Source organism: Mirounga leonina, unplaced genomic scaffold (genome assembly GCF_011800145.1).
Source record: "Mirounga leonina isolate KUSES-001 unplaced genomic scaffold, KU_Mleo_1.0 Mir_175, whole genome shotgun sequence".
NCBI lineage: Eukaryota > Metazoa > Chordata > Mammalia > Carnivora > Phocidae > Mirounga > Mirounga leonina.
Window position 1 is genome coordinate 23,891,135 of NW_023270453.1, and position 12,002 is coordinate 23,903,136.

General features: G+C 44.5%; 1 protein-coding gene across 2 annotated transcripts; it reads left to right on the top strand.

The window, feature by feature from the left end:
* Positions 1–2,228: 2,228 nt before the first annotated feature.
* On the top strand, positions 2,229–5,332 carry LOC118021757 (olfactory receptor 2C1). Of its 2 annotated transcripts, none has more exons than XM_035022088.1 (2): positions 2,229–2,372; positions 3,870–5,332. In XM_035022088.1, the coding sequence occupies exon 2, from the start codon at positions 3,913–3,915 to the stop codon at positions 4,849–4,851; it is 939 nt and encodes a 312-aa protein (XP_034877979.1). In that variant the 5' UTR covers positions 2,229–2,372; positions 3,870–3,912; the 3' UTR covers positions 4,852–5,332. The 2 variants fall into 2 exon arrangements, with proteins under 2 accessions (XP_034877979.1, XP_034877981.1); XM_035022090.1 differs by having other exon boundaries at positions 2,229–2,319.
* Positions 5,333–12,002: the final 6,670 nt, after the last annotated feature.

The following is a 12,002-nucleotide window of genomic DNA, read 5'->3' on the forward strand; positions in this document are numbered from 1 at the left end:
ACAATCCACAGACTTTTATTAACAGAGACTTCAGGGTATATGAGAGGCAAAAAGGGAACAAAGGTGGGGATCGGAGAGAGAAAGAGAGAGTGTGAAATGAATGGCTTTTTAAAGGTGCTGATTTTGGAATCTTCCCACAAAGAAGGGCTGGAGGTGACATGGCCTTAGAGCCCCAAGCCCATTTGTGACCTTCTCCATCAGCTGAGAGAAGAGATAGGAGGTGAAAATATTTGAACTGTGAAGGGAAGTTTTAAAACTACAAATGAGGAACTCTTTAACAAAGTCATTTGTAAAATGGTCCAGGAGAGGAGCTGGGAAATTCTTAATCTGATGAGAAGAAAAGAAAACAAAATTCTTCAGTGTGCACTTGAGTACTAGGAACAGAATCTTCAACAGGAGAAGGTCATGGAAGACTTGGTTATAGTCCAGTGTCCTCAGGCATGCAAATCTCTAGGCACACCTTTCTCGCTTGCCAAGGAAATTAACCATGTTTTATTGTGCCGAAATCTAAAAATGTCTGGTCGTAATTTCTCTTGCTTTTAATTTAAGCCTATTTTGCTTTTCAAAGGAAAACACCTGTTGTGCAATCACACATCTTTAAAATCCCCTCATTATTATGAAGAAATTAACTGAAAGAGAAAGCAAAACCAAACCTCCCTTTAACCATTTGTTAAACGAACTAAGTCTTGGCCATTCTCCATGGAAACTATTTCCTCCTGCTCCCTCCTCTGTAAAAATCTGCACATGCTCCATGTCTTTTAAGCCATCAGGCAAATCAGGTAAAACCTTCCACTAAGCAACTGCCTAGGCACTGCATGGCAGAAAGCTTCCTTCCTGGTCCTCAAGTCAAGCACTCCGCTTTCCCTTTGGTGACACCCATTGTAAACTGCTGCCACCTTGCAGAGAGATGTAGCCTGGAGAGCTATTCCTGGAACACCATGCTTATCCAGCCATTTCCATTCTGAGTTTGTGGTGTTCAGTTGGTACACCTATGTGATATGCTGCCATACATTTAGTCCTTTTCTATTTTTTTTTTAAGATTTTATTTATTTATTTGACAGAGACAGAGATAGCGAGAGCAGGAACACAAGCAGCGGGAGTGGGAGAGGGAGAGCAGGCTTCCCACCGAGGAGGGAACCCGATGTGGGACTCGATCCCAGGACCCTGGGATCATGACCTGAGCCGAAGGCAGACGCTTAACGACTGAGCCACCGAGGCGCCCAATCCTTTTCTGTTTTATGAGATCCTATGCTCATTAGAACTGCTGCCACCTGAGCCAGGCTCATGATCCACACAGCCAGGATTTTTGTTCTAACAGTAGCATCAGAAATCAATTTTAAGGGAGCTTGGTTGTCTTCCCTGATGTGAACATCAAAAGTTAAAGTCCCCTTCAGACAGCATTTATTCCCTTAATTTCTCTTTATAACTATTTCTTAAATTTCAATATTTTTAAACTGTGATGCCCCTTAGGCATTACAATTTACATAAGTTTAGTTTGAACTATATCACCTTTTTGGTTTACTGGTCCTATTTTACCTCTTTTAAGATTCAAACTCCCTTATCTCTCATTCTTGAATTCTAAGATTTGGGGATAAAATTCTTGTTCACCTGATCAAATACCTTAAATTTTCTACCTGGAGAGATTTTGACTGTATTTCATCTCAGATTTCATCCGTTTAGACAAAGTTTGTTTTGTTTTGTGGTTCTTACCTGCCATTCTGCCTCAATGTTACTCTCCACTGAAAACCCCATTTCCCATTCTGACCATGTCCTTAAGAAAGATTAACTTAGAACTTCATGCAAGAGAGTCAGGCACAAACATGGCTCTCAAGCATATCACTGCCAACCATCTTCCAAATAAATGAAATACTTAAAACATATCTATTTTTTTTTTATTTATTTGAGAGAGAGAATGAGAGACAGAGAGCATGAGAGGGAAGAGGGCAGAGGGGGAAGAGGGCAGAGGGGGAAGCAGACCCCCCGCTGAGCAGGGAGCCCGATGTGGGACTCCATCCCGGGACTCCAGGATCATGACCTGAGCCGAAGGCAGTCGCTTAACCAACTGAGCCACCCAGGCGCCCCAGAAATACTTAAAACATATCTAAAAACTTCTCTACCAGGATTGGGAATTTAGAATTGGGCTTGTTTCTCTGCTTTTAATAAATCACTTTCCTTTTATTGCTCAGGCTAATATTAAAGCGCAGCTTGGATCCTGAGAACATGCCGTCACAAATGGAGATTTGCCAGCAGCTCAGGAGCAATTTCCATGATAGGAGGCAGCCAACCCCAATTCCAGATGTGGCACCTAATCCACCAATGGTCAGTTGAGAGTTCTGGAATTAGAGGAGGAACGGGTGGAAAACTGGGTGAAGGTAGGCAATTACAATATCTGGGATTCTCTTTGAGACACAAGTCTTGGCTGTTTTTCTCAATATCCTCAACATTCAAATCAAATTCACAGGCGGGCCAGGATAAGAACCACCTATGCATCATATAAGCCATTCCTGAAAATCATTCTGTACTCAAACAACCTCCATCTGGGTGTTCCTCTGCCAAAATTGCCCCATAAATGGCATACCCTTTGAGTTCAGTATTGTCCTCTCTAGGCTCCTCTTAAAATGCAATTAGTGCTGGATCAATTTAACATTCCCAAATTATGAGAGAAATAGGAACCAAGGGAAGAGACTCTTTGAGGGAAGAAAACACTCTGAAGAGCAGCTGAGTTGCTGAATTCAAACTTGAAGTTATAGTCACATTAGCTTGGGGAGTTTGTCAAGTTTAGGCCAAGAATCCAGCTGGTCTGGCATTTCCTTCTGAACTTTCTGGTGACTGAGATCGATAGTTTCCCATTCTAGGTATAGTTTTTCCCTTTTTGCTTTGGCTGGTTTGTTCCTGGGCTAAAAACCATTCCATATGCATAGATCCCTGTCTGAAATTCTGGCATCCCTGAGCTGCCACAAAGCAAATCCTACATGGATACAAGAGGAGAAGCACTTCTACTAGCCAGAGGTATGAGACGGATTTCAGAAAGAACTTCAGAACAGAAAGATGAGATGACTTTCAGATGGTAACTCAGTTCCTCAGCATCCTTAGGTTTTAAATGAAAAGGATAAGTAGTTAACTCCACTTGAGGTATAAGGTAGAGGCCTGAAGGAGGGTTGAAAGGTTCTCTGAGGAAAAAAAGTTCTCTGAAACCCTTATCATCCCTGACTTGATAGAGGGACACTATTGACCCATTATTAACAAGGCCTAATTTTTGTATGTGAGATGTTAAGAATTACTCCACAGTTTAGATGTGGGGATGGTGCTCATATATCTCAAAGGATCAAGAATATCCTCTGAAATCTTCCAGTTTCCTTTACTAATAATGGGTAGATTCATCATGTTCTTCCTCAAACCTCATCTTTGTAGACCAGGAGTTTTCACCAGGGATGGGAGGGATTTGGAAGAGAGGGGGAGACATTTATTAGAAACTTCTGGAGAGCTTTTCCAAATATAGTGAGTCTGCTTCCCCTTCTCATGAACATATCAAAACCTTGGAGGGGGAAATGTGTATTTTAAGAATTTCTACATGTAATTCTAATGGTCAACTCCCTCTACCCTTTTGTAATCACTGTGCTGAACTGAAGATCTCTAATCTTTTTGTTCTTCATAAGGCCTTCTCTCATTGCAGTAATAACTCACGTTTGACATTTGGATGGAATAAAGTTTCCATTCATGTGGGACTGACAGTGGTTGGGGATTGCAATGAACATTTGCAGTTACAAAAATTAAATTGGTACTTACATATGATGCCCATAAAACTATTAGACCCTATCTGATGCAGAGCAGCCTTATCTAATTTGTTTTTTCACTTGCTTTTCTCTCAGTGGTTTTCCCTGAACAGATTCCTCGAGTGACTGAGCAACCAAAATGGCAGGGGCCAACAACAGCTTCTCGGAGGGCTTCATTCTGATGGGTGTATCTGACCATCCCCAGCTGGAGATAATCTTTTTCATAGTCATTCTCTTCTCTTACTTGCTGACCTTGTTTGGGAACTCAACTATTATCCTGCTTTCCTGCCTGGATGCCCGACTCCACAGCCCCATGTACTTCTTCCTCAGCAACCTCTCCTCCCTGGACCTTGCTTTTACAACTAGCTCAGTCCCCCAAATGCTGATTAACTTATGGGGACCAGATAAGACCATAAGCTATGGTGGCTGTGTGACCCAGCTCTATGTTTTCCTCTGGCTAGGGGCCACTGAGTGCATCCTGCTTGTGGTGATGGCATTTGACCGCTATGTGGCAGTTTGCCGGCCCCTGCATTACACCACCATTATGAACCCTCGGCTGTGCTGGCTGCTGGCTGCCATTGCATGGTTGGGCGGCTTGAGCAACTCTGTGATCCAGTCAACGTTCACTCTGCAGCTCCCATTATGTGGGCACCAGAGGGTGGACAACTTCCTGTGTGAGGTGCCTGCCATGATCAAACTGGCCTGTGGAGACACTAGTCTCAATGAAGCTGTGCTCAACAGTGTCTGCACCTTCTTCACTGCTGTCCCACTAAGCATCATCCTGATCTCCTACTGCTACATAGCTCAAGCTGTGCTGAAGATCTGCTCAGCTGAGGGACAGAGAAAGGCCTTTAATACATGCCTCTCCCATCTGGTGGTGGTATTCCTCTTCTATGGCTCAGCTATCTATGGGTATCTCCTTCCAGCTAAGACCAGCAGCCAGGACCAGGGCAAATTCATTTCCCTCTTCTACTCTGTGGTCACGCCAATGGTGAATCCTCTCATCTACACTCTAAGAAACAAGGAGGTAAAGGGGGCACTAAGGAGGCTGCTGGGAAAGGGAAGAGAACTTGGCTGAGAGAAGGGAAAACTCCATCATCATTTAACTCCTCTTCTTCTTCTACCTTTTCTCATTCTTGCTCTGACCTGATGAATATGAGGAGTACCAACCCTAGTACAACCAAGATATGTTCCCAACAACCCTAAGCTGCTAAGACATGGTTAGAGTTATTTCTAATATTCTATGCTTATTTACTAAAAATCCTGTGGACTACAGGTAACAATAGATCTTAGGTGTGTCTCATCAACAGCTCAGAGGTTTTTGACTTAGTACAGACCTAGCTCACTGTCCTTGTTGTACACATGTATTTATTACATGTAATGAATATTACTTGTTTTGTATTTCTAGAGAATTATGTACTTTAAAAAGCAGTTCCACTTGTAATATCTTTATATAATGATGCTACTATTCCATAAAATCAAGCCAGACATTAGTCCCAAATGAAAACTCAATTCATCTTTGTACCCTATCCATCCCCCCATCTTTCTCCATCTCTCTTTGTCTCTTCTGAGTATTTCAGTCTGTCTACCCATACTTCCTTTTTTAAAAAAGATTTTATTTATTTGAGAGAGAGAGAGAGAGAACAACAGAGTGAGAGAGAGTGTGTACAAGCTGGGGGGAGGGGGAAAGGGAGAGGGAGAAGTAGACTCTCTGCTGAGCAGGAAGCCTGATCCAGGGCTCGATCCCAGGACCCTGGGATCATGACCTGAGCTGAAGGCAGACACTCAACGAACTGAGCCACCCAGGTGCCCCTGTCTACCCATACTTCCTATCCATATGTTCCTCTGTCATCTTGTTTACCCTCTCCTTTATGTCTACATGCCATTTTCTGCTTCATCTAATATTTAATGAGAAAAAAGAAAGACTATTTTCCTTTCAATTAAACCTATTTATTTAAATTGTCTCCTCCAAAGTCCCAGCCATGAGATTTGCTATCAGCATTTGGATATGTTGTGTATGATTGGTGGATTGTGGGATGCTCTGAGACTCCTTAAGCAAGTTTAAGAGCCCAAGAAAGATTCTCTCTCCATAAAGTATGTCCCCTGCCTCCAGATCTGGTTTTTCAGTCTTAACATTCCTGGAAGTCAGCAATCAGTCCAGCACACCATGACTCACCTTGAGGAACACAGGTATTGGAATTAGAATGCAATATGTGATATAGCACATTACTAGAATTGCCATGGGAATACATACCTACTACCACATTTCATGTACTCTTTCCTTAGAGAAACTGGGTTAATATGAGTAAGTTGCTTAGCAATTACATTTCTAAAGAAAAGGAAATCAATAGATCTTAGGACTATTTTCAAAAGAGTGTTGTACTTTGTGTCTCCCACAGCACCTAAACACATGCCTCATACACAGCAGATGCTCAATAAACATTTAGTGAAATGAATTAATTAACAAGCCCCACAAGTATCCCATTTTCACACTATGAACTAAATTTGTGAAATGAACGATTTTTTTAAAAAAAGATTTATTTGACAGAGACACAGCGAGAGAGGGAACACAAGCAGGGGGAATGGGAGAGGGAGAAGCAGGCTTCCTGCTGAGCAGGGAGCCCAATGCGGGGCTTGATCCCAGGACCCTGGGATCATGACCTGAGCCGAAGGCAGACGCTTAACGACTGAGCCACTCAGGAGCCCTGTGAAATGAACGATTTTTATGTTTACTACTTTGGAGTTACCCTGTCCCTTGGACAATGGCAAACAAATGGTGACAAATACCCCTTTTCCACATATCTATAATGCCCCCTCCAAAGAAATCTAGAAATCCTTCTGAATTGGTTTTTCCAGTTGTAGACCAGAGCCATGACCTATATTCTCAGTTTTCCACTCAGTAATATTTCAAGTGTGTCTCCAGGACTAGCCAAGTACTGGCATTATCTTGGTGCATTTATCAAACTCCAGAGACTCGCAGGTTCAAAATTTTTATTGAACAGCACACTTAGAGTAGATGAAGTTCTCAGAAGGTAGGATCACAATGACTAAACTCCTATGTTAATATATAAACCAAAATGACAGTGGATTAATTTATGAGAACTGTAACTACCAAGGAAACTGAACAGTCATATCCTCTAGGAAAATCATTTAAATGACTAAATAACTTGGGAGGAAATAAGAGGAAAATAAAGAGGGAATCCTTAAACACTTTGGAATAATGAAGAACTCCCCATCAAAAATACAGATTATTTTTAATCTAACATGGAGTTAGGGGCATAGAAAAACACAGGGAATTGGAGGAGAAAAAGCTAATTGCCATATTTCTTCCCACAATCACTCTGCTCTCTCCCTCTCTTTCCTAACAATGTAGCTGTCTAGTTACTCTGCTGAGTAGGGAGGCAGCAGATAACTTAGAAAAGTCATGACAGGAGGAGCTAAGAGTCATTTTTATGTACTCTGGAAATAATGAGATATGGTAGCTAGTAGATCTGATCTCTCCAGCACTCCCTTCCATCATCTGTAAAGTGAAAAGAATAGGGGCACCTGGGTGGCTCAGTCGTTAAGCGTCTGCCTTCGGCTCGGGTCATGATCCCAGGGTCCTGGGATCGAGACCCGCATCGGGCTCCCTGCTCTGCGGGGAGCCTGCTTCTCCCTCTCCCACTCCCCCTGCTTGTGTTCCCTCTCTCGCTGGGTCTCTCTCTGTCAAATAAATAAACAAAATCTTAAAAAAAAAAAAAAAAGTGAAAAGAATACCTGGCAGGAACATTATAAAGATCAAATAGATAATGTGTGCAGGAGTGTTTAGTGGAAACTGCTCAGTGTTATATTTAATCAAAGTGGAATGCATTCATAGAGAGTTTAATCAGTCTATTTCACTTCCCACCTCCCTCCATTTATGTCCTGATCCAGTATACTCCTTCACTGGGCAACAAGTGTCTTCATAAATGATGGATGGATGAACGGGCCAGAATAAAGGCAGAGAGACCACAGAGGAGTGTGCATTGTTACTTCCTTCAAACTCCACATCCCAATCTATCAGCTCCCTCTTCAAAATACATCCAGAATATTCTAATCAAGGATAACAAAGAAACATAAAAATTAGGAAAGTATTTCAATGTCCACCAAAATGGAAATGATTGAAGATTGACTATGTTCTGGTACATGACTAAACGCAGCAGCCTAAAAAGAAAAGGTGAGGTCGACATATTGAAATAGAAAACCTTCAAGATAAAGTAAATGGGCAAAATTGCATAGGAAGGTACAGAAAAATATACACACAAGTAACAGTTATTTCTTCTGGAAAGAGAGTTCAGCTTGGGAAATAAGGAATGCGGAAACTTTCTTTTAATAAGAGAATGGTTTGCGGTACGCACTGGATATTAAAAAACTGAAATAGGGAAGAAAACATTGGGTTGGAAACACTAAATCTGTCATTACAGTCGCTTAAAAACGGTCTTGGTTTCCACTTCTGGGGGATAAAAAAGGTCATACTACTAACTTCATAGGATTGTTGTCAGGATTACGTAGTCTGGACGTGTTTACAATTGTGCCTAGTACACCAACAGCGTGATAGTCTTTGACTACTGTTGCTGTCACATCTGTCAAACCTTCTGAGCAACACCTGTGTTGTAAGGTAAACCCATCGAAGTCAAGAAGCGGAAGCGCCTGGCCAACAGAAGAGCAGTAACCAATAGGAGAGAGTTAACAAACGCCCATAGCACGGATCCCGTTTTCTTAAATACGCTGATTGGCCCCAGGGCATGACGCCAAGAAGATCCTGTCGATTCATTGGTGAGGAGGACTGTCGATTAGTGGAAGGCGGAAACCACAGAAACAGAAACGTCCTTTAGGATGCGCCTGCGTGCTCCACCCCGCTCATTTCGGGCTGATCCGTTGCGCATGCGTCAGTCCGGTTGAACGTCCCGGCATGCCCCGGGCGCTTCCGGCCCAGCGGATTGGAAAAGATGGCGTGGCTGGTGAGTGACGTTTGTGAAGCTGACTTTTCCTGTTGGGAGGGCTCTGAGTGCTGCAGCTCCTCCCTCTACCCTGCAGCTCTGGTCTTCCCTCCCAGGACGCGAAGACACCGAGTGGCCGTCTGCCGGGACCTCGCCCCTCTAGGGGGGCGTGGGGAGGAGGTGGCCGGCGCACCAGTCCGTCTCCCTTCGGGGCACCCGTCCGTGCATTTCCCCCTGGAGAGACCTTTGAAAGGTTCCGAGCCTCCTACCCTTGAGATTTACGCCGATGAAGCACTTGTTCACTGAGGCCTATTGCCTCAGAAGAGTACTCAGACACTCCCCTTGCCCTCAGAGAGCCCAGACAGGTGATCACAACCCACCAGAAGCATCCTGGTATTAGGTGGAGTTGGATAAGGCGCTTTGAGGGAGTGTTAGACAAGGCCGAGGAGTTCAAAGCATTCGGAAGCTTCAAGAAGGTGGTAGTGGTGGTGCCAGTACTCATCCTGTGGGGTACTTGCCTTTCGATGGTGCTCTCCTTAAGGACATAAAAGTTTACTTCTTTCTACATTTCTAGGCTCAGATGCCCTTCCTCCCCTGGTTGCAGAGACGGAGACCTGCAGCCCCTTGTGTTCACTTTCTATGGAAAGAATGAATAGGACCCTGAGAAAAGACTATTACTCTAGGCAGGAAAAATTTAGTTGGTCAAAGCACTAAGGCTGGAAAGGCCAGAGCCTGTTTGTTCCAGGACCTGGGAATGGTTCACCTGAGCTGGTTGGAGAATGTGCATAGGGTAGTGGGCAAGGAGGCTGGAAGGGCCTTGAATGTCGAGGACAGCCTTGCAAGCTTGGAGATCTTGGCTTATTTCAGAGGCAACAGGAAGTCTCCAGGGCTTTGGAAGAGACTAGTTATACAATTGGATTAGTTACATGGAAAGTCAGGAAGTCCAGATCTGCTCTGTAGGAAGACTCGGTGGAGAGATGAAGACTTTCATACCAGCCTGGTCTACTGACATGTCCTTAGATGGGTTCCTAACCAGGGACGATTTTGTCCTCAAAAGGCATTTGGTGACAATGGAGTCAATTTTGTGGTCATACCTCAGGGTTGCTCATGATATCTAGTGGATGGAGGCCAGCGGTGTGGCTGCACCGTCTCCTATAATGCACAGAACAGCATCTCCCCCTGCCACCCCCCAACCCACCCATCCACAATAAATCCCTGTCTGGACCAAGATGTCAGTAGTGCTGAGGTTCAGCAATCCTGTTTAGAATGTTAGTAGTGGAAATGGAGGGAGACAGATGTCAGAGACATCTCAAACAGACCAGATTCCTCTTCTTTTGTAGCAGTGTGCATTGGGCCTCCCAGGAAACCCAGACTTTACTTGTAATACTCAGTAAATCTAAACTGCAAAAACTCCAGAGGTTCCAAAAGAATGACCAAGCCCACAAAGCATGTCTGAGTCACTTCCTCCATCTACCAGAGCAGGGCTGCACAAAGTTCACTCTTGGAGGCGTGACCCTTACTACAGGGACTTAGGTTACTTGCTAGGGTCCTGTGTTCTCCAGAGTAATGATTGCTCAGTCCTCACTGTCTGCCAGGAAGCCAGCCAAGGATGAGTACCAGGACTATGAGGCTGGAGCTAAAATAGGGAAAGCAGAGAATTGCGTGTGATGAGGTCAGCAGTGAAATGGGCACACTCCAGCCGAGGGTCCCAGGATTCCCCAGGCTGTTCCTGCACTGGCTGGTAGGGTAGTCCCTTCACAGGAGAGGCTGAGAAGAGGTGCCCAGGGGAATGAAAAGTGGGGTCAGGAGGCTGGAGGGATCCAGCTCCTGTTTTGGCTGCAGGCACCCATCTGCCACCTTAGACTGAAGAACCACAACAGATATCTATGGAGGGGGGGTGATCTGTGGCTTTGGCCTTCTTTGGGTTGTGAGAATATGGATCTTGCCTATAGGAATGGTTAGTAATCTTCGGCAAGGAAGTGTCCACTGAGAATTCATGTCAATTAGTTAAAATGTTTCAGTGAGGAAGTATAGAAACCATATGGAGAGTCCTAGTATTTCATATACAGGAGGGAAAACTGGCTTCTCAATAGACATATGAAAGGCTGAACCAAACCAGGAGGGTGTTCTATACCTGAGAGGAGATCTATAGGCTTGGAGGTATTACCTTTTATACACCTACTTCAAATTCATTCTCCAGTGGCTAGAGCAGAGATCAGGCTGTGTGAGTCAATGGGAGGTAGACAGTAAGGTATCTAACACAGTAAGTGCAGGGGACAGATACTCCACATGGGGTTGGGGGAACACAGCAAAAAGGTTGGATTAGTCAAGACTTGGAAGAGAGGCCCTGCAAATCTGGGTCACATCTTGGGGGTGTTGGAGCTGGGTGGTGCTGCCCAACTGGTGCTGGTACTTCCAAAGGTCTGGTGAGGTGATTCTGGAAGATAGAGTGTCTACCTCATTGACAGCGTTGTATCTGGCTGCTAAGGAACCTGGTATGTCAGAGAACCAGGAAATATCAAATATTTCCTGAAGGAATGAATAAATGAATGTGTTCTCCAATTCTTACCTGTCTCCTCCAGACTGTCCGGGGCAGCTGACAGGCTGGACTTGGGCTGAGTTCCTTTCTCTGCCCAGCAGACTGGAGCATGAAGCAGTTTGGAGGGTGGAGGCAGCCCCCACTTCCAACAAGGCAAGCAGTCAGCAGTTGCCCCCAACTCCCTGGCCGTGGCACCCCAGGAGTGGGAGAAGCCTGCTACAGAGGCTTCCATTGGTTCCCTCATTAAGCAAATCCAGCTCTTTGAGCGGGTATCCAAAGCCCTTCCCTAACTGATCCACTCTGGGCTGTGTCTCTGTTCCCCACTATGATGTCCAGTGAAGTCAGCTGTCCCAGACACGGCACAGTGAAACCCCTCTGTTTGCCTTCACATGGGCTCTGGAAAGATGTTATTTCTTTCCCTCTGTGTACAGCAGAGTTAAGCCTGGGTCTCTGGGAACTGACCTGCCTAGCCTGTTGTGAGGGTCATGCTCAGGGACAGTGTGTGCAGGGAAATGAGCCCGGGCAAGGCTCAACTGGGGGAAACGCTGACATAGATTCTTAGGACTTGCCTTCCTTACCTTTCTTCCCCAAAATTAAAACTTTTAAAATTTCTTTTATTTTTTGGTTTTGAAGTAGAACATTCTTCTTTGTTCTTGTTTAATTCTTCAAAAAGACTGAAGCAGAGACCATGACACTTGCTTTCACCATAATTAGACAAGGTACTAACAGCTT

What these genes read in the sequence shown, in the direction of transcription:
- LOC118021757 (XM_035022088.1), top strand. Translation starts at nt 3,913, where the DNA reads ATGGCAGGGGCCAACAACAGCTTCTCGGAGGGCTTCATTCTGATGGGT.